We start from the raw sequence: 24387 nt of genomic DNA on the forward strand, positions 1-24387 counted from the left end.
ATGAGTATCTGCTACAACATCACTAAGTGAGTTTCCCTGCAACTCAAGCTAACTCTCACTTACTTCGTGGTTTTGGAACCTTGCTCCACCTCTAGTTCTTCAGCAATAGTCTCAGGAGTTTCATGAGTATCTGCTACAACATCACTAGGTGAGTTTTCCTGCAACTCAAGCTCAACTCCCACTTGCTTCGTCGAACCTTGCTCCACATATGGTTCAATTTCCAATCGCACTTTCTTCCATTCTCTGGCGATCCTTGTGAAGTTAACTCATTTCTGCTTGCTCATAACGTAGTTCTTACAACGACCCACATCAACAGATTTCAGACCTTCTAAAACTCCTTTCACGGCCAGCGTCTTCATTCCTTTCACGCTCATATGTCCAAGTCTATTGTGTCATAGACTTGAATTTGAAGTACTCTCAGCAACAACAGCTATGTTCATACACCCTGCAGTGGTGTATAAGGTTCCAGATTTTGAGCCACGTGCTACCGCCGTAGCACCCTTCATAATCTTCCACGAACTCTTCCCTAACTTTGTTGCATAACCTGTGCTGTCTAACTGACCAATAGAGACCAGGTTCTTTTTTAGACCAGGAATATATCTGACATCGTTTAATGTCCACTGATTTCCTGTCAAAGTTTTTATGCAGACATCTCATTTTTCTTTAATCTCCAAATCTTTGTTGTCGGCAAGATACACCTTCTCGAAATTTTCAGACTTGAAATTCCAGAACAACTCTTTATTTGGAGACGAATGAAAAGATGCATCTGAATCCAAAATCCAGGATTCAATCGAACTGTCCACGCTGAGGATTAGAGCATCCCCAATGTCTTCTGCTGAATTTATAGAATCATCATCATCTCCAGATTTGTGATTCTGCTTCCTCTTTGGTCTTGTACAACCTGTCCGAAAGTGACCTTTTTCTCCACAATTCCAACACGTTACGTTTGGTCTATTTTGAGATTTTTCTCGGTTCTTTGATTTTGATCGCCCTTTGTTTGGGCCCTTCGGTTTACTTTTTCCCCGTTGGTCAACATTGAGAGCACTACCAGATAAATTTCTAATTTCTCGTTTGCGAGTACTTTCGCTGAGAACTACATCTCAAATTTCATCAAACTTCAGTTTATCAGATCCTCGGGAACTGCTGANTTGTATTCAATCACCAGCCACAAATCTGGTTTCCTCGTGCAAGTAGAAGATGTGCAGAACTCACTGAAGAAATTGGAGTTGTGTATTCATGACATCGAAGAAGATCTGGAGAGTCTATATCGACATCTTATCAAGAACAGAGTCTCCTTGCTTAACATCCTAAATCACTGAGGATGAAAGCTTAGAAATAGTATCATATCCAAATAGAATCCATTTTTGGGAAATGTAAACACCACAGTACATATACAATATATACAAATACATTTCATAACTTGTTTGCAAATTCGAACCAAGATTTTGAATTCGATATCATTCTCTTCTCTAGCTNCAGACATCTGTAGATTGAACAATCTCCGCATCAAATACACCTTATTCATAGCCGACGGTTTTTCGTACATATTCGACAACGCCTTCAACAAATCTGATGTTGTCTTCTCCTTGATGATATTGAACGCCATGTTTCTGGATAGCGTCAACCTGATCAACCCTAAGGCTTGTCGATCCTTGAGCTTCCACTGCTCCATGGTCATGGTATCCGACATCACTCCCAACAAGGGTTCGTGAAGACCTTTCTGATACAGATAATCTTCAATCTGCATTTTTCAGAAACCGAAATCGGATCCATCGAACTTCTCAATTCCAATCTTTGAACTTTCCATCTTCACAGATTGTGGTGACTTCCGCCTAGCTTTGATACCAGTTGTTAGGATCGCACAACAACACACACACTCAATCTAGATGAACACAAAGTACATGATAGAGAAAATGCAAGGAGAATTCTGGCTAAAGGATTTATATTGATGACTTCAAGTATGTACAGTAAGAGAGAATACATAGAATACAGAAAGTACCTTTTTAAAACTCTGCGGGATATATATATGATTTAGCTTACTATATTTAGCTTTACCAGATATAACTATCTACTATATATAACTATTTACCATATATAGCTTTACCCGATATAAGTTTTTACTGTACATAGCTATTTACTCTTTATGACAATTTACTTTATATGTCATTTACCAAATATAGCTTTACTATGTATAACTGTTGACTCAGCTATAAACAAGCAGCAGTCTCCCTAACCTAACAATTACCTCGGTTGGTGTGAGGCCTTTGTATGAAACTAAAAGCAAAGCCACGAGGGTTTTTTCCATCCCAAAATAGAAAATATTATATCATTGTGGAGATACGTGAAATGTCTATATGAACTTCAATTGACCATTCATTTAAGAGCAAGGGTTGAAGCATACGTTCGTCTTCTAATATATGAGAAATTCACAAGGTAATGGACGGATCCGAAGTTGTAAACCGCTGAAAGAAAAGGCAACCGCCCTCGGGAGGATAGGCTTAGCATGCAGCATAGAAGTAGAAGAAAGCTCTGCCTCAAGAGAGATAGGCTCAGTGTTACGGTCATGTTTATCTAGGGCGTGTTGCCCATGGCTGCATGTCCATGCCACGCCGAACCCTTTGTTTAATTTTATGTTGTATTGTCTTACTATTATATTTTCTGTTTGTACGACTACTTAGCAAAATCATGTCTAAACATGCCCTGAATCGCCTAAAAATATACTATAGGGTAACTCCTCCCTCTAATTTTATGACCATTTGACGAAATCACGTCTAGGTCTACCAGACCTGAATTGTTTCAAATTGTACTATAGGGAATGCGACTAGTTGTCAAATTCTACCTACCCGAAAAGTGTTGCCTTTTGATTATAGTTATATAACGATGCTTTAAAATCTTCTCTCATTCTTACTTTCAAACTCTCTTTTGAAAATCTCTCTACCACATTTTCTAAAACCTCCTTAGCAAAACAGTGTCAGAGGCTTGAACATATGTTGTCCAGTCGTAGGCGATGCAAATCTAAGTTGGCTTGACTCACTCGATGTTGGAGTGAGTGCCGCACAATCGCAAAATACGCAATTTCTCTACAATCTACTACATCATATAAAGTACGAGCATCCCCAGATATCTCTGAAAATTAAAAAATTAATTCAGTGCATTGGGAGGAAGAAGATTCTCACACGGCTGCATGTGTAAAGCGACAATCTTGTCCTCTACACAAAGAGGTGGAAGGGAGACAAAACGTGGACATTGCTAAATCATTTGCTCGTGCATATTATTAATTTACTACAATTAGATGAGTTTGAGATTCCTTGTGTCTCCCTCAATGATATAAATAGCCTCCTGAAGGCCAAAAGATGAAGTCAACTTGAAACTCCTTTGGCTGTTCTACAGGCTTAGCCTTTTGTAAAAAACATGGATTCCTTTGCTGCCAACTCCAAGAAATCATTCCACATCCGTTCAAACAGTTTGCCCTCAAAGCCACATCCAGTTGTGGATGAAGTTAACGAACATCTCTGTAGATTGAAGGCCTCTGAAGCCACTTCTTCCTCTTCTTCTTTGTGCCAAAAACTTGATGCTCTTCAGGATTTGCATGATTCCATTGATAAGTTGCTTCTTTTGCCACTCACCCATCAAGCACTTGTTGACAACCAATCAGTCAATGACTTGCTAGAAGGATCTCTCAAGGTCTTGGACGTGTGTGCTTTGGCTAAGGATGTTTTATCACAAATGAAAGAATCTGCACATGAACTCGAGTCGACTTTGCGTAGAAGACGAGGAGACGACATCGTCGGTGACATTCAGAAGTATTTGAACTCAAGGAAGATGATAAAGAAGGCAATCCACAAGGCCTTGAAGGGAATTGAAAGGCCAAGTGCCCAAAAAAGTGATGAAAGTTTAGAAATTGTTAGCTTGTTGAAAGAGGCAGAAGCTGTCACATGTAACAGCCTTGAGTCCTTGCTATCATTTGTAGCAGGACCAAAGGTGCCATCAAAGATGGGCAGATGGTCTCTGGTTTCCAAGTTGGTTCAAGCCAAGAAAGTGGCTAGCAAAAATGAAGACTCAAATGGAAATGAAGTACAAATGGTGGATGCTGCATTGTATTCAATCACCAGCCACAAATCTGGTTTCCTCGTGCAAGTAGAAGATGTGCAGAACTCACTGAAGAAATTGGAGTTGTGTATTCATGACATCGAAGAAGATCTGGAGAGTCTATATCGACATCTTATCAAGAACAGAGTCTCCTTGCTTAACATCCTAAATCACTGAGGATGAAAGCTTAGAAATAGTATCATAGCCAAATAGAATCCATTTTTGGGAAATGTAAACACCACAGTACATATACAATATATACAAATACATTTCATAACTTGTTTGCAAATTCGAACCAAGATTTTGAATTCGATATCATTCTCTTCTCTAGCTAACTTCTTGCAATATCAACATTGTGTTTCTCTGTGAGATCCCACGTCGGTTGGAGAGGTGAAAGAAGAATTCTTTATAAGGGGTGGAAACCTCTCCCTTCAAACCTTGGGGGAAAGCTCAAAAGGGAAAGCCCAAAGAGGTCAATATTTGCTAGTGGTGGGCTTGAACTGTTACAAATGGTATCAGAGTCAAACATCGGGCAGTATGTCAGCGAAAACGCTGGCCTCCAAGGGGGTGGACTGTGAAATCCCACATTGGTTGGAGAGAGAAACGAACACTTCTTATAAGGATGTGAAAACCTATCCCTAGTAGATGCGTTTTAAAACCTTGAGCGGAACCCTAGAAGGAAAAGCCCAAAGAGGACAATATCTGCTAGCGGTAGACTTGGGCTATTACAGAACCTATGAGAAAAAGACAAAAAAAAGATGATGTTTCTCTCTTCCAAAGTGATTTTCCCCTCTAGGCTTAAACTATGGTATGTTAACTAGAGGTCAATTAGTAAACCAGGGTTAAGTAATGAAGCCAAGTATTCAAATTGGCATTGCTGTCAAAGATTCCAAGTGTCCAAACAATGGTGATGAGCACAAGAATCACATGGAGGCCTGAGATTAGCTTTCATGCAACGTTTTGCAGGCTGTCTTTCATCTAACAGACAACTCGATTCAATTATATGTACAATAATAAAGCTAATCAGGCTGCATATCATCACGAGGAACATTGTGGAGATATGATGCAAGATTGATTACCAATTTGATATACAAAATTGAAAACTATTCATTATGCCCCCACAGTGGCAGACATATATCATTTTTTAGGTGTAATTTAATACAGATATGAGTTGGGGACTTGGTAGAGAGGAAACATTGCACCAGCAGTGTCTAGATCCAAGACCCAATTCCTGAAAAGTCAAAGCAGATGAGCCTCTAAACGTCTCCCTTGCTAACTGGTATATATTTGAGCAAATAAAGAGGGGAAGAACACAGAGATAGCTTACAGAGCTTGCAGTTTGTTGGATCGTTCAGGCTGTTGGATATTTGTAGTTGAGGTATGAAGGAATGTCTGTATGAACATTGGTTGGCTGTTCATCAAAGATCAGAGGCTGAAGCAACAAAGATATGACACTGCAGCTATGGTATATCCTGTTGATGGTTGTGGAATACAGCAGCCATGGTTATATGTATCAGTCTTTGTTTGTTTGAATCATTGTTAGTTGCTTATATCTAATGCAACAAAATCCATGGATGTTGGTTGGTATTAACTGCTGATGGTGATGTGTTTCATATGGCTATTACATGTAGAACTATTGAGGTTGAGGATGCAAATAGAGCTCGGGGTTGATTAGAACTGTGGAAGATCTATGGTGAAAAAGTAAGTACCATATTGGCTATGGAAGGGAGAGGCTCATGGTATATAAATGTAAGGACAACTATTTCCACAGGTAAGATAGGTCTTTTTGGGTGAAATTACGAGGGCTTATTCTTCAAATAGACAATATCATACCATTGCAAGAACACATGGAAATTTGTTGTCTTTATCAATTGGTATCAAAACTATGGTCTATACCTAGTTGCGTGTCTAGAAATTCTCAAAGTTTGAGAAAAGAGAAATAGTAGGCCTAAGTCGTGCTCCATCTAAGTGTTTCCCAACTCGCTTTCATAAGAGCAAATATAAACTCTTCTTGTTAATTGGTGTAATTTGTGCCTAGATTGTAACAACCCACGCCACTGCTAACAGATATTGTCTGCTTTGACCCGTTACGTATATTCGTCAGCTTCACGGTTTTAAAACGCATTTACTAGAGAGAGGTTTTCACATTCTTATAAAGAATGCTTCGTTCCCCTCTCCAACCAAAGTGAGATCTCACATGAATATTGTCTTAGATGAAGAATTGTTGTTGTGAGTGGACGTATTTGTTAGAGGGGAGGATTTTTAGGTGCCACAAAAGTTCCACATTGGCTAGAGAGAGATATGTGGTATATAAGGGAACACAATTACTGTTAGGATCACACAACAATGCACACACTCGATCTAGATGAACACAAAGAACAGGATAGAAAAAATGCAAGGAGAATTCTAGCTAAAGAATTTATATTGATGACTCGAGTATGTACAGTAAGAGAGAATACAGAGAATACATAGTACATTTTCAAAGCTCTGCTCGAGGGGATATATATATGATTTAGCTTCACCAGACATAACCATCTACTATATATAACTATTTACCATATATAATTTTACCCGATATAGCTTTTTACTATACATAGCTAGACAATTAATTTTATATGTCATTTACCAAATATAGCTTTACTATGTATAACCGTTGACTCAGCTATAAATAAGCAGCAGTCTCCATAACCTAACAATTCTCCCACTTGGAGACTGATCCAGTCAACCAAGAATTTCATTCTCAAACGATCATGAATATCTTCACTGCACCATACCAACTGAGGTTTTGCACAACCTCAATATTCCAACATCAATATATTTTGTCAACATGTTTGTTGGATTCTTTGCACCCTCTATCTTCTCAAAACACATCAACATCTTCCACTAACCTGCAAGTGAAATGGTATCGCCTTTCGTGTTTTATCTTTAAATGATAGACCGGGTTCCTCGCCAACTGTATGACACTCTGACTATCTCTATAAAGTATCTTTTCGTGTTGCTTCTTGCCCAATTCTTCCAGATAGTCAGTCATCCATATTGTCTTCTTTCCAGCTTCAGTACAATGCATTTTTGAAGCCTAGACGTGCCATCATCCATGGCTTGCTCCCACTCGGTTGTATCCTCCAACTATAGGGCCTCCTCAAAGGGTTGTGGTTCCCTTTCATCGACAACAGATAGTGTAATGAAGGTACATACATATCTGGTACTCTGATAGTACTAGATGATCTTCTCAACACCGGTTCAGGTGTCACTTGCTCCATTTCTGATTTCTCTGCAGTAGTCTTAGGAGTTTCATGAGTATCTGCTACAACATCACTAGGTGAGTTTTCTTGAAACTCAAGCTCAACTCCCACTTGCTTCGTGGTCTTTGAACCTTGCTCCACATCTGGTTCCTTAGAAGTAGACTCAGAAGTTTCATGAGTATGTGCTACAACATCACTAAGTGAGTTTCCCTGCAACTCAAGCTAACTCCCACTTACTTCTTGGTTTTGGAACCTTGCTCCACCTCTAGTTCTTCAGCAATAGTCTCAGGAGTTTCATGAGTATCTGCTACAACATCACTAGGTGAGTTTTCCTGCAACTCAAGCTCAACTCCCACTTGCTTCGTCGAACCTTGCTCCACATATGGTTCAATTTCCAATCGCACTTTCTTCTATTCTCTGGCGATCCTTGTGAAGTTAACTCATTTCTGCTTGCTCATAACGTAGTTCTCACAACGACCCACATCAACAGATTTCAGACCTTCTAAAACTCTTTTCACGGCCAGCGTCTTCATTCCTTTCACGCTCATATGTCCAAGTCTATTGTGTCATAGACTTGAATTTGAAGTACTCTCAGCAACAGCAGCTATGTTCATACACCCTGCGGGGGTGTATAAGGTTCCAGATTTTGAGCCACGTGCTACCGCCGTAGCACCCTTCATAATCTTCCACAAACTCTTCCCTAACTTTGTTGCATAACCTGTGCTGTCTAACTGACCAATAGAGACCAGGTTCTTTTTTAGACCAGGAATATATCTGACATCGTTTAATGTCCACTGATTTCCTGTCAAAGTTTTTATGCAGACATCTCATTTTTCTTTAATCTCCAAATCTTTGTTGTCGGCAAGATACACCTTCTCGAAATTTTCAGACTTGAAATTCCGGAACAACTCTTTATTTGGAGACGAATGAAAAGATGCACCTGAATCCAAAATCCAGGATTCAATCGAACTGTCCACGCTGAGGATTAGAGCATCCTCAATGTCTTCTGCTGAATTTATAGAATCATCATCATCTCCAGATTTGTGATTCTGCTTCCTCTTTGGTCTTGTACAACCTGTCCGAAAGTGACCTTTTTCTCCACAATTCCAACACGTTACGTTTGGTCTATTTTGAGATTTTTCTCGGTTCTTTGATTTTGATCGCCCTTTATTTGGGCCCTTCGGTTTACTTTTTCCCCGTTGGTCAACATTGAGAGCACTACCAGATAAATTTCTAATTTCTCGTTTGCGAGTACTTTCGCTGAGAACTACATCTCAAATTTCATCAAACTTCAGTTTATCAGATCCTCGGGAACTGCTGATTGCGGCAACAATAGTATCCCACGACTTGGGTAAAGATGACATCAAAATCAATGCTTTAATTTCATCTTTGAAATTAATTTCCACCGAACTCAGTTGACTTATGATCATATTGAATTCATTTATATGATCCACAGCAGATCCACCTTCAGACATCTGTAGATTGAACAATCTCCGCATCAAATACACCTTATTCATAGCCGACGGTTTTTCGTAAATATTCGACAACGCCTTCAACAAATCTGATGTTGTCTTCTCCTTGATGATATTGAACGCCATGTTTCTGGATAGCGTCAACCTGATCAACCCTAAGGCTTGTCGATCCTTGAGCTTCCACTGCTCCATGGTCATGGTATCCGACATCACTCCCAACAAGGGTTCGTGAAGACCTTTCTGATACAGATAATCTTCAATCTGCATTTTTCAGAAACCGAAATCGGATCCATCGAACTTCTCAATTCCAATCTTTGAACTTTCCATCTTCACAGATTGTGGTGACTTCCGCCTAGCTTTGATACCAGTTGTTAGGATCACACAACAACACACACACTCAATCTAGATGAACACAAAGTACATGATAGAGAAAATGCAAGGAGAATTCTGGCTAAAGGATTTATATTGATGACTTCAAGTATGTACAGTAAGAGAGAATACATAGAATACAGAAAGTACCTTTTTAAAACTCTGCGGGATATATATATGATTTAGCTTACTATATTTAGCTTTACCAGATATAACTATCTACTATATATAACTATTTACCATATATAGCTTTACCCGATATAAGTTTTTACTGTACATAGCTATTTACTCTTTATGACAATTTACTTTATATGTCATTTACCAAATATAGCTTTACTATGTATAACTGTTGACTCAGCTATAAACAAGCAGCAGTCTCCCTAACCTAACAATTACCTCGGTTGGTGTGAGGCCTTTGTATGAAACTAAAAGCAAAGCCACGAGGGTTTTTTCCATCCCAAAATAGAAAATATTATATCATTGTGGAGATACGTGAAATGTCTATATGAACTTCAATTGACCATTCATTTAAGAGCAAGGGTTGAAGCATACGTTCGTCTTCTAATATATGAGAAATTCACAAGGTAATGGACGGATCCGAAGTTGTAAACCGCTGAAAGAAAAGGCAACCGCCCTCGGGAGGATAGGCTTAGCATGCAGCATAGAAGTAGAAGAAAGCTCTGCCTCAAGAGAGATAGGCTCAGTGTTACGGTCATGTTTATCTAGGGCGTGTTGCCCATGGCTGCATGTCCATGCCACGCCGAACCCTTTGTTTAATTTTATGTTGTATTGTCTTACTATTATATTTTCTGTTTGTACGACTACTTAGCAAAATCATGTCTAAACATGCCCTGAATCGCCTAAAAATATACTATAGGGTAACTCCTCCCTCTAATTTTATGACCATTTGACGAAATCACGTCTAGGTCTACCAGACCTGAATTGTTTCAAATTGTACTATAGGGAATGCGACTAGTTGTCAAATTCTACCTACCCGAAAAGTGTTGCCTTTTGATTATAGTTATATAACGATGCTTTAAAATCTTCTCTCATTCTTACTTTCAAACTCTCTTTTGAAAATCTCTCTACCACATTTTCTAAAACCTCCTTAGCAAAACAGTGTCAGAGGCTTGAACATATGTTGTCCAGTCGTAGGCGATGCAAATCTAAGTTGGCTTGACTCACTCGATGTTGGAGTGAGTGCCGCACAATCGCAAAATACGCAATTTCTCTACAATCTACTACATCATATAAAGTACGAGCATCCCCAGATATCTCTGAAAATTAAAAAATTAATTCAGTGCATTGGGAGGAAGAAGATTCTCACACGGCTGCATGTGTAAAGCGACAATCTTGTCCTCTACACAAAGAGGTGGAAGGGAGACAAAACGTGGACATTGCTAAATCATTTGCTCGTGCATATTATTAATTTACTACAATTAGATGAGTTTGAGATTCCTTGTGTCTCCCTCAATGATATAAATAGCCTCCTGAAGGCCAAAAGATGAAGTCAACTTGAAACTCCTTTGGCTGTTCTACAGGCTTAGCCTTTTGTAAAAAACATGGATTCCTTTGCTGCCAACTCCAAGAAATCATTCCACATCCGTTCAAACAGTTTGCCCTCAAAGCCACATCCAGTTGTGGATGAAGTTAACGAACATCTCTGTAGATTGAAGGCCTCTGAAGCCACTTCTTCCTCTTCTTCTTTGTGCCAAAAACTTGATGCTCTTCAGGATTTGCATGATTCCATTGATAAGTTGCTTCTTTTGCCACTCACCCATCAAGCACTTGTTGACAACCAATCAGTCAATGACTTGCTAGAAGGATCTCTCAAGGTCTTGGACGTGTGTGCTTTGGCTAAGGATGTTTTATCACAAATGAAAGAATCTGCACATGAACTCGAGTCGACTTTGCGTAGAAGACGAGGAGACGACATCGTCGGTGACATTCAGAAGTATTTGAACTCAAGGAAGATGATAAAGAAGGCAATCCACAAGGCCTTGAAGGGAATTGAAAGGCCAAGTGCCCAAAAAAGTGATGAAAGTTTAGAAATTGTTAGCTTGTTGAAAGAGGCAGAAGCTGTCACATGTAACAGCCTTGAGTCCTTGCTATCATTTGTAGCAGGACCAAAGGTGCCATCAAAGATGGGCAGATGGTCTCTGGTTTCCAAGTTGGTTCAAGCCAAGAAAGTGGCTAGCAAAAATGAAGACTCAAATGGAAATGAAGTACAAATGGTGGATGCTGCATTGTATTCAATCACCAGCCACAAATCTGGTTTCCTCGTGCAAGTAGAAGATGTGCAGAACTCACTGAAGAAATTGGAGTTGTGTATTCATGACATCGAAGAAGATCTGGAGAGTCTATATCGACATCTTATCAAGAACAGAGTCTCCTTGCTTAACATCCTAAATCACTGAGGATGAAAGCTTAGAAATAGTATCATAGCCAAATAGAATCCATTTTTGGGAAATGTAAACACCACAGTACATATACAATATATACAAATACATTTCATAACTTGTTTGCAAATTCGAACCAAGATTTTGAATTCGATATCATTCTCTTCTCTAGCTAACTTCTTGCAATATCAACATTGTGTTTCTCTGTGAGATCCCACGTCGGTTGGAGAGGTGAAAGAAGAATTCTTTATAAGGGGTGGAAACCTCTCCCTTCAAACCTTGGGGGAAAGCTCAAAAGGGAAAGCCCAAAGAGGTCAATATTTGCTAGTGGTGGGCTTGAACTGTTACAAATGGTATCAGAGTCAAACATCGGGCAGTATGTCAGCGAAAACGCTGGCCTCCAAGGGGGTGGACTGTGAAATCCCACATTGGTTGGAGAGAGAAACGAACACTTCTTATAAGGATGTGAAAACCTATCCCTAGTAGATGCGTTTTAAAACCTTGAGCGGAACCCTAGAAGGAAAAGCCCAAAGAGGACAATATCTGCTAGCGGTAGACTTGGGCTATTACAGAACCTATGAGAAAAAGACAAAAAAAAGATGATGTTTCTCTCTTCCAAAGTGATTTTCCCCTCTAGGCTTAAACTATGGTATGTTAACTAGAGGTCAATTAGTAAACCAGGGTTAAGTAATGAAGCCAAGTATTCAAATTGGCATTGCTGTCAAAGATTCCAAGTGTCCAAACAATGGTGATGAGCACAAGAATCACATGGAGGCCTGAGATTAGCTTTCATGCAACGTTTTGCAGGCTGTCTTTCATCTAACAGACAACTCGATTCAATTATATGTACAATAATAAAGCTAATCAGGCTGCATATCATCACGAGGAACATTGTGGAGATATGATGCAAGATTGATTACCAATTTGATATACAAAATTGAAAACTATTCATTATGCCCCCACAGTGGCAGACATATATCATTTTTTAGGTGTAATTTAATACAGATATGAGTTGGGGACTTGGTAGAGAGGAAACATTGCACCAGCAGTGTCTAGATCCAAGACCCAATTCCTGAAAAGTCAAAGCAGATGAGCCTCTAAACGTCTCCCTTGCTAACTGGTATATATTTGAGCAAATAAAGAGGGGAAGAACACAGAGATAGCTTACAGAGCTTGCAGTTTGTTGGATCGTTCAGGCTGTTGGATATTTGTAGTTGAGGTATGAAGGAATGTCTGTATGAACATTGGTTGGCTGTTCATCAAAGATCAGAGGCTGAAGCAACAAAGATATGACACTGCAGCTATGGTATATCCTGTTGATGGTTGTGGAATACAGCAGCCATGGTTATATGTATCAGTCTTTGTTTGTTTGAATCATTGTTAGTTGCTTATATCTAATGCAACAAAATCCATGGATGTTGGTTGGTATTAACTGCTGATGGTGATGTGTTTCATATGGCTATTACATGTAGAACTATTGAGGTTGAGGATGCAAATAGAGCTCGGGGTTGATTAGAACTGTGGAAGATCTATGGTGAAAAAGTAAGTACCATATTGGCTATGGAAGGGAGAGGCTCATGGTATATAAATGTAAGGACAACTATTTCCACAGGTAAGATAGGTCTTTTTGGGTGAAATTACGAGGGCTTATTCTTCAAATAGACAATATCATACCATTGCAAGAACACATGGAAATTTGTTGTCTTTATCAATTGGTATCAAAACTATGGTCTATACCTAGTTGCGTGTCTAGAAATTCTCAAAGTTTGAGAAAAGAGAAATAGTAGGCCTAAGTCGTGCTCCATCTAAGTGTTTCCCAACTCGCTTTCATAAGAGCAAATATAAACTCTTCTTGTTAATTGGTGTAATTTGTGCCTAGATTGTAACAACCCACGCCACTGCTAACAGATATTGTCTGCTTTGACCCGTTACGTATATTCGTCAGCTTCACGGTTTTAAAACGCATTTACTAGAGAGAGGTTTTCACATTCTTATAAAGAATGCTTCGTTCCCCTCTCCAACCAAAGTGAGATCTCACATGAATATTGTCTTAGATGAAGAATTGTTGTTGTGAGTGGACGTATTTGTTAGAGGGGAGGATTTTTAGGTGCCACAAAAGTTCCACATTGGCTAGAGAGAGATATGTGGTATATAAGGGAACACAATTACTGTTAGGATCACACAACAACGCACACACTCGATCTAGATGAACACAAAGAATAGGATAGAAAAAATGCAAGGAGAATTCTAGCTAAAGAATTTATATTGATGACTCAAGTATGTACAGTAAGAGAGAATACAGAGAATACATAGTACATTTTCAAAGCTCTGCTCGAGGCGATATATATATGATTTAGCTTCACCAGACATAACCATCTACTATATATAACTATTTAACATATATAATTTTACCCGATATAGCTTTTTACTATACATAGCTAGACAATTAATTTTATATGTCATTTACCAAATATAGCTTTACTATGTATAACCGTTGACTCAGCTATAAATAAGCAGCAGTCTCCATAACCTAACAATTCTCCCACTTGGAGACTGATCCAGTCAACCAAGAATTTCATTCTCAAACGATCATGAATATCTTCACTGCACCATACCAACTGAGGTTTTGCACAACCTCAATATTCCAACATCAATATATTTTGTCAACATGTTTGTTGGATTCTTTGCACCCTCTATCTTCTCAAAACACATCAACATCTTCCACTAACCTGCAAGTGAAATGGTATCGCCTTCCGTGTTTTATCTTTAAATGATAGACCGGGTTCCTCGCCAACTGTATGACACTCTGACTATCTCTATAAAGTATCTTTTCGTGTTGCTTCTTGCCCAATTCTTCCAGATAGTCAGTCATCCATATTGTCTTCTTTCCAGCTTCAGTACAATGCATTTTTGAAGCCTAGACGTCCCATCATCCATGGCTTGCTCCCACTCGGTTGTATCCTCCAACTATAGGGCCTCCTCAAAGGGTTGTGGTTCCCTTTCATCGACAACAGATAGTGTAATGAAGGTACATACATATCTGGTACTCTGATAGTACTAGATGATCTTCTCAACACCGGTTCAGGTGTCACTTGCTCCATTTCTGATTTCTCTGCAGTAGTCTTAGGAGTTTCATGAGTATCTGCTACAACATCACTAGGTGAGTTTTCTTGAAACTCAAGCTCAACTCCCACTTGCTTCGTGGTCTTTGAACCTTGCTCCACATCTGGTTCCTTAGAAGTAGACTCAGAAGTTTCATGAGTATGTGCTACAACATCACTAAGTGAGTTTCCCTGCAACTCAAGCTAACTCTCACTTACTTCGTGGTTTTGGAACCTTGCTCCACCTCTAGTTCTTCAGCAATAGTCTCAGGAGTTTCATGAGTATCTGCTACAACATCACTAGGTGAGTTTTCCTGCAACTCAAGCTCAACTCCCACTTGCTTCGTCGAACCTTGCTCCACATATGGTTCAATTTCCAATCGCACTTTCTTCTATTCTCTGGCGATCCTTGTGAAGTTAACTCATTTCTGCTTGCTCATAACGTAGTTCTCACAACGACCCACATCAACAGATTTCAGACCTTCTAAAACTCCTTTCACGGCCAGCGTCTTCATTCCTTTCACGCTCATATGTCCAAGTCTATTGTGTCATAGACTTGAATTTGAAGTACTCTCAGCAACAACAGCTATGTTCATACACCCTGCAGTGGTGTATAAGGTTCCAGATTTTGAGCCACGTGCTACCGCCGTAGCACCCTTCATAATCTTCCACGAACTCTTCCCTAACTTTGTTGCATAACCTGTGCTGTCTAACTGACCAATAGAGACCAGGTTCTTTTTTAGACCAGGAATATATCTGACATCGTTTAATGTCCACTGATTTCCTGTCAAAGTTTTTATGCAGACATCTCATTTTTCTTTAATCTCCAAATCTTTGTTGTCGGCAAGATACACCTTCTCGAAATTTTCAGACTTGAAATTCCAGAACAACTCTTTATTTGGAGACGAATGAAAAGATGCATCTGAATCCAAAATCCAGGATTCAATCGAACTGTCCACGCTGAGGATTAGAGCATCCCCAATGTCTTCTGCTGAATTTATAGAATCATCATCATCTCCAGATTTGTGATTCTGCTTCCTCTTTGGTCTTGTACAACCTGTCCGAAAGTGACCTTTTTCTCCACAATTCCAACACGTTACGTTTGGTCTATTTTGAGATTTTTCTCGGTTCTTTGATTTTGATCGCCCTTTATTTGGGCCCTTCGGTTTACTTTTTCCCCGTTGGTCAACATTGAGAGCACTACCAGATAAATTTCTAATTTCTCGTTTGCGAGTACTTTCGCTGAGAACTACATCTCAAATTTCATCAAACTTCAGTTTATCAGATCCTCGGGAACTGCTGAGTGCGGCAACAACAGTATCCCACGACTTGGGTAAAGATGACATCAAAATCAATGCTTTAATTTCATCTTTGAAATTAATTTCCACCGAACTCAGTTGACTTATGATCATATTGAATTCATTTATATGATCCACAGCAGATCCACCTTCAGACATCTGTAGATTGAACAATCTCCGCATCAAATACACCTTATTCATAGCCGACGGTTTTTCGTACATATTCGACAACGCCTTCAACAAATCTGATGTTGTCTTCTCCTTGATGATATTGAACGCCATGTTTCTGGATAGCGTCAACCTGATCAACCCTAAGGCTTGTCGATCCTTGAGCTTCCACTGCTCCATGGTCATGGTATCCGACATCACTCCCAACAAGGGTTCGTGAAGACCTTTCTGATACAGATAATCTTCAATCTGCATTTTTCAGAAACCGAAATCGGATCCATCGAACTTCTCAATTCCAATCTTTGAACTTTCCATCTTCACAGATTGTGGTGACTTCCGCCTAGCTTTGATACCAGTTGTTAGGATCACACAACAACACACACACTCAATCTAGATGAACACAAAGTACATGATAGAGAAAATGCAAGGAGAATTCTGGCTAAAGGATTTATATTGATGACTTCAAGTATGTACAGTAAGAGAGAATACATAGAATACAGAAAGTACCTTTTTAAAACTCTGCGGGATATATATATGATTTAGCTTACTATATTTAGCTTTACCAGATATAACTATCTACTATATATAACTATTTACCATATATAGCTTTACCCGATATAAGTTTTTACTGTACATAGCTATTTACTCTTTATGACAATTTACTTTATATGTCATTTACCAAATATAGCTTTACTATGTATAACTGTTGACTCAGCTATAAACAAGCAGCAGTTTCCCTAACCTAACAATTACCTCGGTTGGTGTGAGGCCTTCGTATGAAACTAAAAGCAAAGCCATGAGGGTTTTTTCCATCCCAAAATAGAAAATATTATATCATTGTGGAGATACGTGAAATGTCTATATGAACAATTGACCATTCATTTAAGAGCAAGGGTTGAAGCATACGTTCGTCTTCTAATATATGAGAAATTCACAAGGTAATGGACGGATCCGAAGTTGTAAACCGCTGAAAGAAAAGGCAACCACCCTCGGGAGGATAGGCTTAGCATGCAGCATAGAAGTAGAAGAAAGCTCTGCCTCAAGAGAGATAGGCTCAGTGTTACGGTCATGTTTATCTAGGGCGTGTTGCCCATGGCCGCATGTCCATGCCACGCCGAACCCTTTGTTTAATTTTATGTTGTATTGTCTTACTATTATATTTTCTGTTTGTACGACTACTTAGCAAAATCATGTCTAAACATGCCCTGAATCGCCTAAAAATATACTATAGGGTAACTCCTCCCTCTAATTTATGACCATTTGACGAAATCACGTCTAGGTCTACCAGACCTGAATTGCTTCAAATTGTACTATAGGGAATGCGACTAGTTGTCAAATTTTACCTACCCGAAAAGTGTTGCCTTTTGATTATAGTTATATAACGATGCTTTAAAATCTTCTCTCATTCTTACTTTCAAACTCTCTTTTGAAAATCTCTCTACCACATTTTCTAAAACCTCCTTAGCAAAACAGTGTCAGAGGCTTGAACATATGTTGTCCAGTCGTAGGCGATGCAAATCTAAGTTGGCTTGACTCACTCGATGTTGGAGTGAGTGCCGCACAATCGCAAAATACGCAATTTCTCTACAATCTACTACATCATATAAAGTACGAGCATCCCCAGATATCTCTGAAAATTAAAAAATTAATTCAGTGCATTGGGAGGAAGAAGATTCTCACACGGCTGCATGTGTAAAGCGACAATCTTGTCCTCTACACAAAGAGGTGGAAGGGAGACAAAACGTGGACATTGCTAAATCATTTGCTCGTGCATATTATTAATTTACTACAATTAGATGAGTTTGAGATTCCTTGTGTCTCCCTCAATGATATAAATAGCCTCCTGAAGGCCAAAAGATGAAGTCAACTTGAAACTCCTTTGGCTGTTCTACAGGCTTAGCCTTTTGTAAAAAACATGGATTCCTTTGCTGCCAACTCCAAGAAATCATTCCACATCCGTTCAAACAGTTTGCCCTCAAAGCCACATCCAGTTGTGGATGAAGTTAACGAACATCTCTGTAGATTGAAGGCCTCTGAAGCCACTTCTTCCTCTTCTTCTTTGTGCCAAAAACTTGATGCTCTTCAGGATTTGCATGATTCCATTGATAAGTTGCTTCTTTTGCCACTCACCCATCAAGCACTTGTTGACAACCAATCAGTCAATGACTTGCTAGAAGGATCTCTCAAGGTCTTGGACGTGTGTGCTTTGGCTAAGGATGTTTTATCACAAATGAAAGAATCTGCACATGAACTCGAGTCGACTTTGCGTAGAAGACGAGGAGACGACATCGTCGGTGACATTCAGAAGTATTTGAACTCAAGGAAGATGATAAAGAAGGCAATCCACAAGGCCTTGAAGGGAATTGAAAGGCCAAGTGCCCAAAAAAGTGATGAAAGTTTAGAAATTGTTAGCTTGTTGAAAGAGGCAGAAGCTGTCACATGTAACAGCCTTGAGTCCTTGCTATCATTTGTAGCAGGACCAAAGGTGCCATCAAAGATGGGCAGATGGTCTCTGGTTTCCAAGTTGGTTCAAGCCAAGAAAGTGGCTAGCAAAAATGAAGACTCAAATGGAAATGAAGTACAAATGGTGGATGCTGCATTGTATTCAATCACCAGCCACAAATCTGGTTTCCTCGTGCAAGTAGAAGATGTGCAGAACTCACTGAAGAAATTGGAGTTGTGTATTCATGACATCGAAGAAGATCTGGAGAGTCTATATCGACATCTTATCAAGAACAGAGTCTCCTTGCTTAACATCCTAAATCACTAAGGGTGAAAGCTTAGAAATAGTATCATAGCCAAATAGAATCCATTTTTGGGAAATGTAAACACCACAGTACATATACAATATATACAAATACATTTCATAACTTGTTTGCAAATTCGAACCAAGATTTTGAATTCGATATCATTCTCTTCTCTAGCTAACTTCTTGCAATATCAACATTGTGTTTCTCTGTTCCAACGTTGTGAAACTGTGAGATCCCACGTCAGTTGAAGAGGTGAAAGAAGCATTCTTTATAAGGGGTGGAAACCTCTCCCTTAAAACCTTGGGGGAAAGCTCAAAAGGGAAAGCCCATAGAGGTCAATATCTGCTAGTGGTGGGCTTGAACTGTTACAAATGGTATCAGAGTCAAACATCGGGCAGTATGTCAGTGAGAATGCTGGCCTCCAAGGGGGTGGATTGTGAAATCCCACATTGGTTGGAGAGAGAAACGAACCACTTCTTATAAGGTTATGAAAACCTCTCCCTAGTAGATGAAACTTGAGCGGAACTCCAGAAGGAAAAGCTCAAAGAGGACAATATCGGCTAACGGTAGACTTGGGCTATTATAGAAAACTACGAGAAAAAGAAAAGAAAAAGATTGTGTTTCTCTCTTCCAAAGTGATTTTTCCCCTTTAGGCTTAAACTATGGTATGTTAACTAGAGGTCAATTAGTAAACCAGGGTTAAGTAATGAAGCCAAGTATTCAAATTGGCATTGCTGTCAAAGATTCCAAGTGTCCAAACAATGGTGATGAGCACAAGAATCACATGGAGGCCTGAGATTAGCTTTCATGCAACGTTTTGCAGGCTGTCTTTCATCTAACAGACAACTCGATTCAATTATATGTACAATAATAAAGCTAATCAGGCTGCATATCATCACGAGGAACATTGTGGAGATATGATGCAAGATTGATTACCAATTTGATATACAAAATTGAAAACTATTCATTATGCCCCCACAGTGGCAGACATATATCATTTTTTAGGTGTAATTTAATACAGATATGAGTTGGGGACTTGGTAGAGAGGAAACATTGCACCAGCAGTGTCTAGATCCAAGACCCAATTCCTGAAAAGTCAAAGCAGATGAGCCTCTAAACGTCTCCCTTGCTAACTGGTATATATTTGAGCAAATAAAGAGGGGAAGAACACAGAGATAGCTTATAGAGCTTGCAGTTTGTTGGATCGCTCAGGCTGTTGGATATTTGTAGTTGAGGTATGAAGGAATGTCTGTATGAACATTGGTTGGCTGTTCATCAAAGATCAGAGGCTGAAGCAACAAAGATATGACACTGCAGCTATGGTATATCCTGTTGATGGTTGTGGAATACAGCAGCCATGGTTATATGTATCAGTCTTTGTTTGTTTGAATCATTGTTAGTTGCTTATATCTAATGCAACAAAATCCATGGATGTTGGTTGGTATTAACTGCTCATGGTGATGTGTTTCATATGGCTATTATGTGAAGAGCTATTGAGGTTGAGGATGCAAATAGAGCTTGGCGTTGATTAGAAGTGTGGAAGATCTGTGGTGAAAAAGTAAGTACCATATTGGCTATGGAAGGGAGAGGCCATGTTATATGTGTAAGGATAACTATTTTCACTAGTATGAGGTTTTTTTTTTTTTTTTGGGTGAAATCATGAGTATCATACCATTGCAAGAATACGTGGAAGTTTTGTTGTCCTTAACAATTGGTATCAAAACTATGGTCTATACCTAATTGCGTGTTTAGAAATGCTCTGAGTTTGAGAAAAGAGAACTAGTAAGCCTAAGTCGTGCTCTATCTAGGTGTTTCCCAACTCGCCTTCGTAAGAGCAAAAATAAACTCTTCTTGTTAATGGGTGTGATATGTGCTTGTGCCTGGATTGTAACAACCCAAGCCCACCGCTAGCAGATATTGTTCGTTTTGGTTTGTTACGTATTGCTGTTAGCTTCACGGTTTTAGAACGCGTCTACTATGGAGGGTTCCACACCCTATAAGGAATGTTTCGTTCTCCTCTCCAACAAATGTAAGATCTCACATGAATATTGTCTCGATGAGGAATTGTCTCAAATGTAAGATTTTTAGGTGCAACAAAAGTTCTACATTATCTAAGAAAGGTAAAGATCCATGGCACATAAGTGAACACAATTACCCGTATTGGTGGGAGGCTTTTGGGTGAAACTAAAAGTAAAGCCAACAAGAGTTTTTTTCCATCCCAAAGTAGACAATATTATATCATTGTGAAGATTTGTGGAAGGCTCGTTGTCCTTAACGATCATGCTTATTATCCTACATTACTTATCTGACAAGAAAATTCATTCACATCATGAGTCAGCGTTTCTGATCTTGCCCTTCTTTGTTAGCAGAAATTAGAAAGCAAAACGGAAAAATGTCTTAAAATGTGAGATTCCACATCGGTTGGGGAAGAGAACGAAACATTCTTTATAAAGGGTATAGAAACCTCTTCCTAGCAGACGCATTTTAAAACCCTTGAGGTGAAGTCCAAAAGGAAAAGTCCAAAGAGGACAATATCTGTTAGTGATGGACTCGGACCGTTACATAAAGCCATAGGTAAATGCCTTAGGGCTCCATTCTTCCCTGATTCAAGGACCTCAAAGTACGGAAGGCTGTCTTAATGTAATTTTATCAAATGTAAAAAGCTGGAAATGACAAAATAAATATGGCAGCACCATTTCTGTAAGATGCCAACTCTGTCAACAGCACTCTTGTCTTTCATAATGCACAGACTATTCAGCAATCTATTGCAGAATATGAAGTAGATAATAGAAGCATTGAGCAAGCGACTAAAGAGGGGAAAACCCTTTACAATTCGATGCATTGGGAGGAAGAAGATTCTCACACATTTGCATGTGTAAAGCGACAGTCTTGTCCTCTGCAGAAGCGACTCGGTTCTATATTTTTATACAGCTCAATTGGCCTTGTATATGTAGGAGACACTCGATTTCAATACAGCTATGAGTTATGAACAAATGGCTTTTGTGTCAGATACATCCAATGGATTATAAAGAAATTAGTATCAATAATGGTGATAAAAAAGAGGTGGGAGGGAGACATGGCATGAACATTGCTGAATTATTAGCTTCTGCAGATTAATTACTTAATTATAATTAGATGAGCTTGAGATTCCTCATGTCTCCCTCAGCCAATATAAATAGGCCTCTGAGGCCAAAACAGGGAAGTCAAGTTGAAACTGCTTTAGCTGTTCTTTTGTAAAAGAAAAATGGATTCCTTTGCTACAAACGCACAGAAATCATTCCACATCCGTTCAAACAGTTTGCCTTCAAAGCCACATCCAGTTGTGGATGAAGTTGATGAACATCTCTGCAGATTGAAGGCCTCTGAAGCCACTTCTTCATCTTCTTCTTTGTGTCAAAAACTTGATGGGCTTCAAGATTTGCATGATTGCATTGAGAAGTTGCTTCTTTTGCCACTCACCCATCAAGCTATTGTTGACAACAAATCAGTTGATGAGTTGCTAGAAGGATCTCTCAAGCTCTTGGATTTGTGTACTATGGCTAAGGATATGATATCACAGATGAAAGAATGTGCACATGAACTCGAGTCATCGTTGCGCAGAAGAAGAGGAGATGACATTGTAGTTGATGTTCAAAAGTATATGAACTCAAGGAAGATGATGAAGAAGGCAATCCACAAGGCCTTGAAGGGAATGGAAAGAACAAGTTCCCAAAAAAGCAATGAAAATTCAGAGATTGTCAGTTTATTAAAAGAGGCAGAAGTGGTCACATATAGCACCATTGAATCCTTGTTGTCCTTTCTAGCTGGACCAAAGTTGGCATCAAAGATGAACAGATGGTCTTTGGTTTCTAAGTTGATGCAATCTAAGAGAGTTGCCTGCAAAGATGGAAATGAAGTAGAGATGGTGGATGCTGCATTATACTCAATCATCAATAAAAAATCTCATTTCCTTGTGCAAGTTGAAGATTTGCAGAGCTCAATGAGGAAATTCGAGTCGTGTATTCATGACATCGAAGAAGATCTCGAGAGTCTATATCGACGTCTTATCAAGAACAGAGTCGCTTTTCTTAACATCCTAAATTACTAAGGATGAAAGCTTAGGAAATAGTTGCATAGTCCATTCCAATGGATCCATTTTTGTCAAATGTAAACACCACAATACATAGATATATATACAAATACATTTCAACCAAGATTGTGAACTCCATATCATCTTCTTCTCTAGCTAACTTCTTGCACTATTAGTATTGTTGATATTGTTAGGAATGTGAACATAGTCTTATGTGAAATAGAAGTGAGGATGATCCTTAGTGTGTAAGGATACTAACTCCATTGGTACGAGACGTTTTGACTTGTATCGTAGACTTAGTCCAAAGTAAAGACTTCCAATCATCCATCTCACCATTTCGGTCTTTTAACTCTACACGTTATTTGTTTTAACCGTTGGGATTGCAAACTGTTCAAGAAAATGAAGTGTAACAGCCCAAGCCCACTGCTAGTAGATATTGTTAGGAATCACGACTCTCCATAATGATACAATATTGTCCCTGTCATGGTCCTACATTTCTGACCGTGCGGTGTCTTGATCTTGACACACTCACGACTAGCCTTAGGGGAATTAAGCCTCATATATATTTTTCGCCCCAGCTTTGTGGCTTCGTCGGACCTTAGGCGAGGTTTGTCTTCGCCAATCGAACATCGCTTGTGCAGAATCCAAGCTTGTTCGACCACACACGCTGCCTGCGCGTGCATGTTCAATCGTCTGTGACACATCCGGCTTGCCTCTACACTAGGCCAAGTCATTCGGCTCGACCTTGCCTCTGCTCGGGCCAAGGTCTCTCAATGCAACGTCGCATCTCATCTTGTCATCTCGATCCCCATCGACAGGGTCCATATGTCTTGATGCCATCCCGAGTCTCGGAATGTCGTCAACCATCATAACTCGTTTGGTCATGCCATCGAGAATGGGCCCGCGTGTCGTTCATCTCATCAGGACTTCCCGAACATCCATCCATCCGGGTCCTATCGAGGCATAGGCCCTCCCGTGTCGATGCCGAGTCATTTACGGATACCGTACCGGATAGTGGGTGTATATAGCAACCTCCAACACGCGGGCTAGGGCGCAATACCGGCACACTCGTGCCGTCCGGTACTGTCCTTCAAAAACCTATTTCAAAAGAAGTCGCCCGAGACACTCGTCTCGGCACGCTCGCCCACACTGTGACACACGTATGTGCCACAGGGTAACTCACTTAGGCCACAGGGCCCTCCAATAGCTTTGCTTTGGGCTTCTCCAGAAGGTCTCATTCCAATGAAGATATATTCCTTACTTATAAATCCATGATCATTCCCTAAATTAGTCAACGTGGGACTCTCTCCCAACAATTATTATCAAATATTGTCCGCTTTCACCCGTTACGTATCATCGTCAGCCTCACAGTTTTAAAACGCGTCTGTTAGGGAGAGATTCCCCCACCCTTATAAAGAACGCATTTCCCT

The 24387-nt window shown here is 39.6% G+C and overlaps 3 protein-coding genes across 3 annotated transcripts; all 3 read left to right on the forward strand.

The window, feature by feature from the left end:
• Window positions 1-3411: 3411 nt before the first annotated feature.
• On the forward strand, window positions 3412-4266 carry LOC111455531. The gene has a single exon (XM_023097247.1). It carries the CDS (start codon window positions 3412-3414, stop codon window positions 4264-4266), a length of 855 nt encoding a protein of 284 aa, XP_022953015.1.
• Window positions 4267-10734: 6468 nt separating this feature from the next.
• Window positions 10735-11589, forward strand: LOC111455533. The gene has a single exon (XM_023097249.1). It carries the CDS (start codon window positions 10735-10737, stop codon window positions 11587-11589), a length of 855 nt encoding a protein of 284 aa, XP_022953017.1.
• Window positions 11590-22132: 10543 nt separating this feature from the next.
• Window positions 22133-22975, forward strand: LOC111455534. Its single transcript, XM_023097250.1, has one exon. The coding sequence runs from the start codon at window positions 22133-22135 to the stop codon at window positions 22973-22975; it is 843 nt and encodes a 280-aa protein (XP_022953018.1).
• Window positions 22976-24387: the final 1412 nt, after the last annotated feature.

This window comes from Cucurbita moschata, unplaced genomic scaffold, assembly GCF_002738365.1.
Source record: "Cucurbita moschata cultivar Rifu unplaced genomic scaffold, Cmos_1.0 Cmo_Scf00017, whole genome shotgun sequence".
Classification (NCBI taxonomy): domain Eukaryota; kingdom Viridiplantae; phylum Streptophyta; class Magnoliopsida; order Cucurbitales; family Cucurbitaceae; genus Cucurbita; species Cucurbita moschata.

What these genes read in the sequence shown, in the direction of transcription:
- LOC111455531 (XM_023097247.1), top strand. Translation starts at nt 3,412, where the DNA reads ATGGATTCCTTTGCTGCCAACTCCAAGAAATCATTCCACATCCGTTCA.
- LOC111455533 (XM_023097249.1), top strand. Translation starts at nt 10,735, where the DNA reads ATGGATTCCTTTGCTGCCAACTCCAAGAAATCATTCCACATCCGTTCA.
- LOC111455534 (XM_023097250.1), top strand. Translation starts at nt 22,133, where the DNA reads ATGGATTCCTTTGCTACAAACGCACAGAAATCATTCCACATCCGTTCA.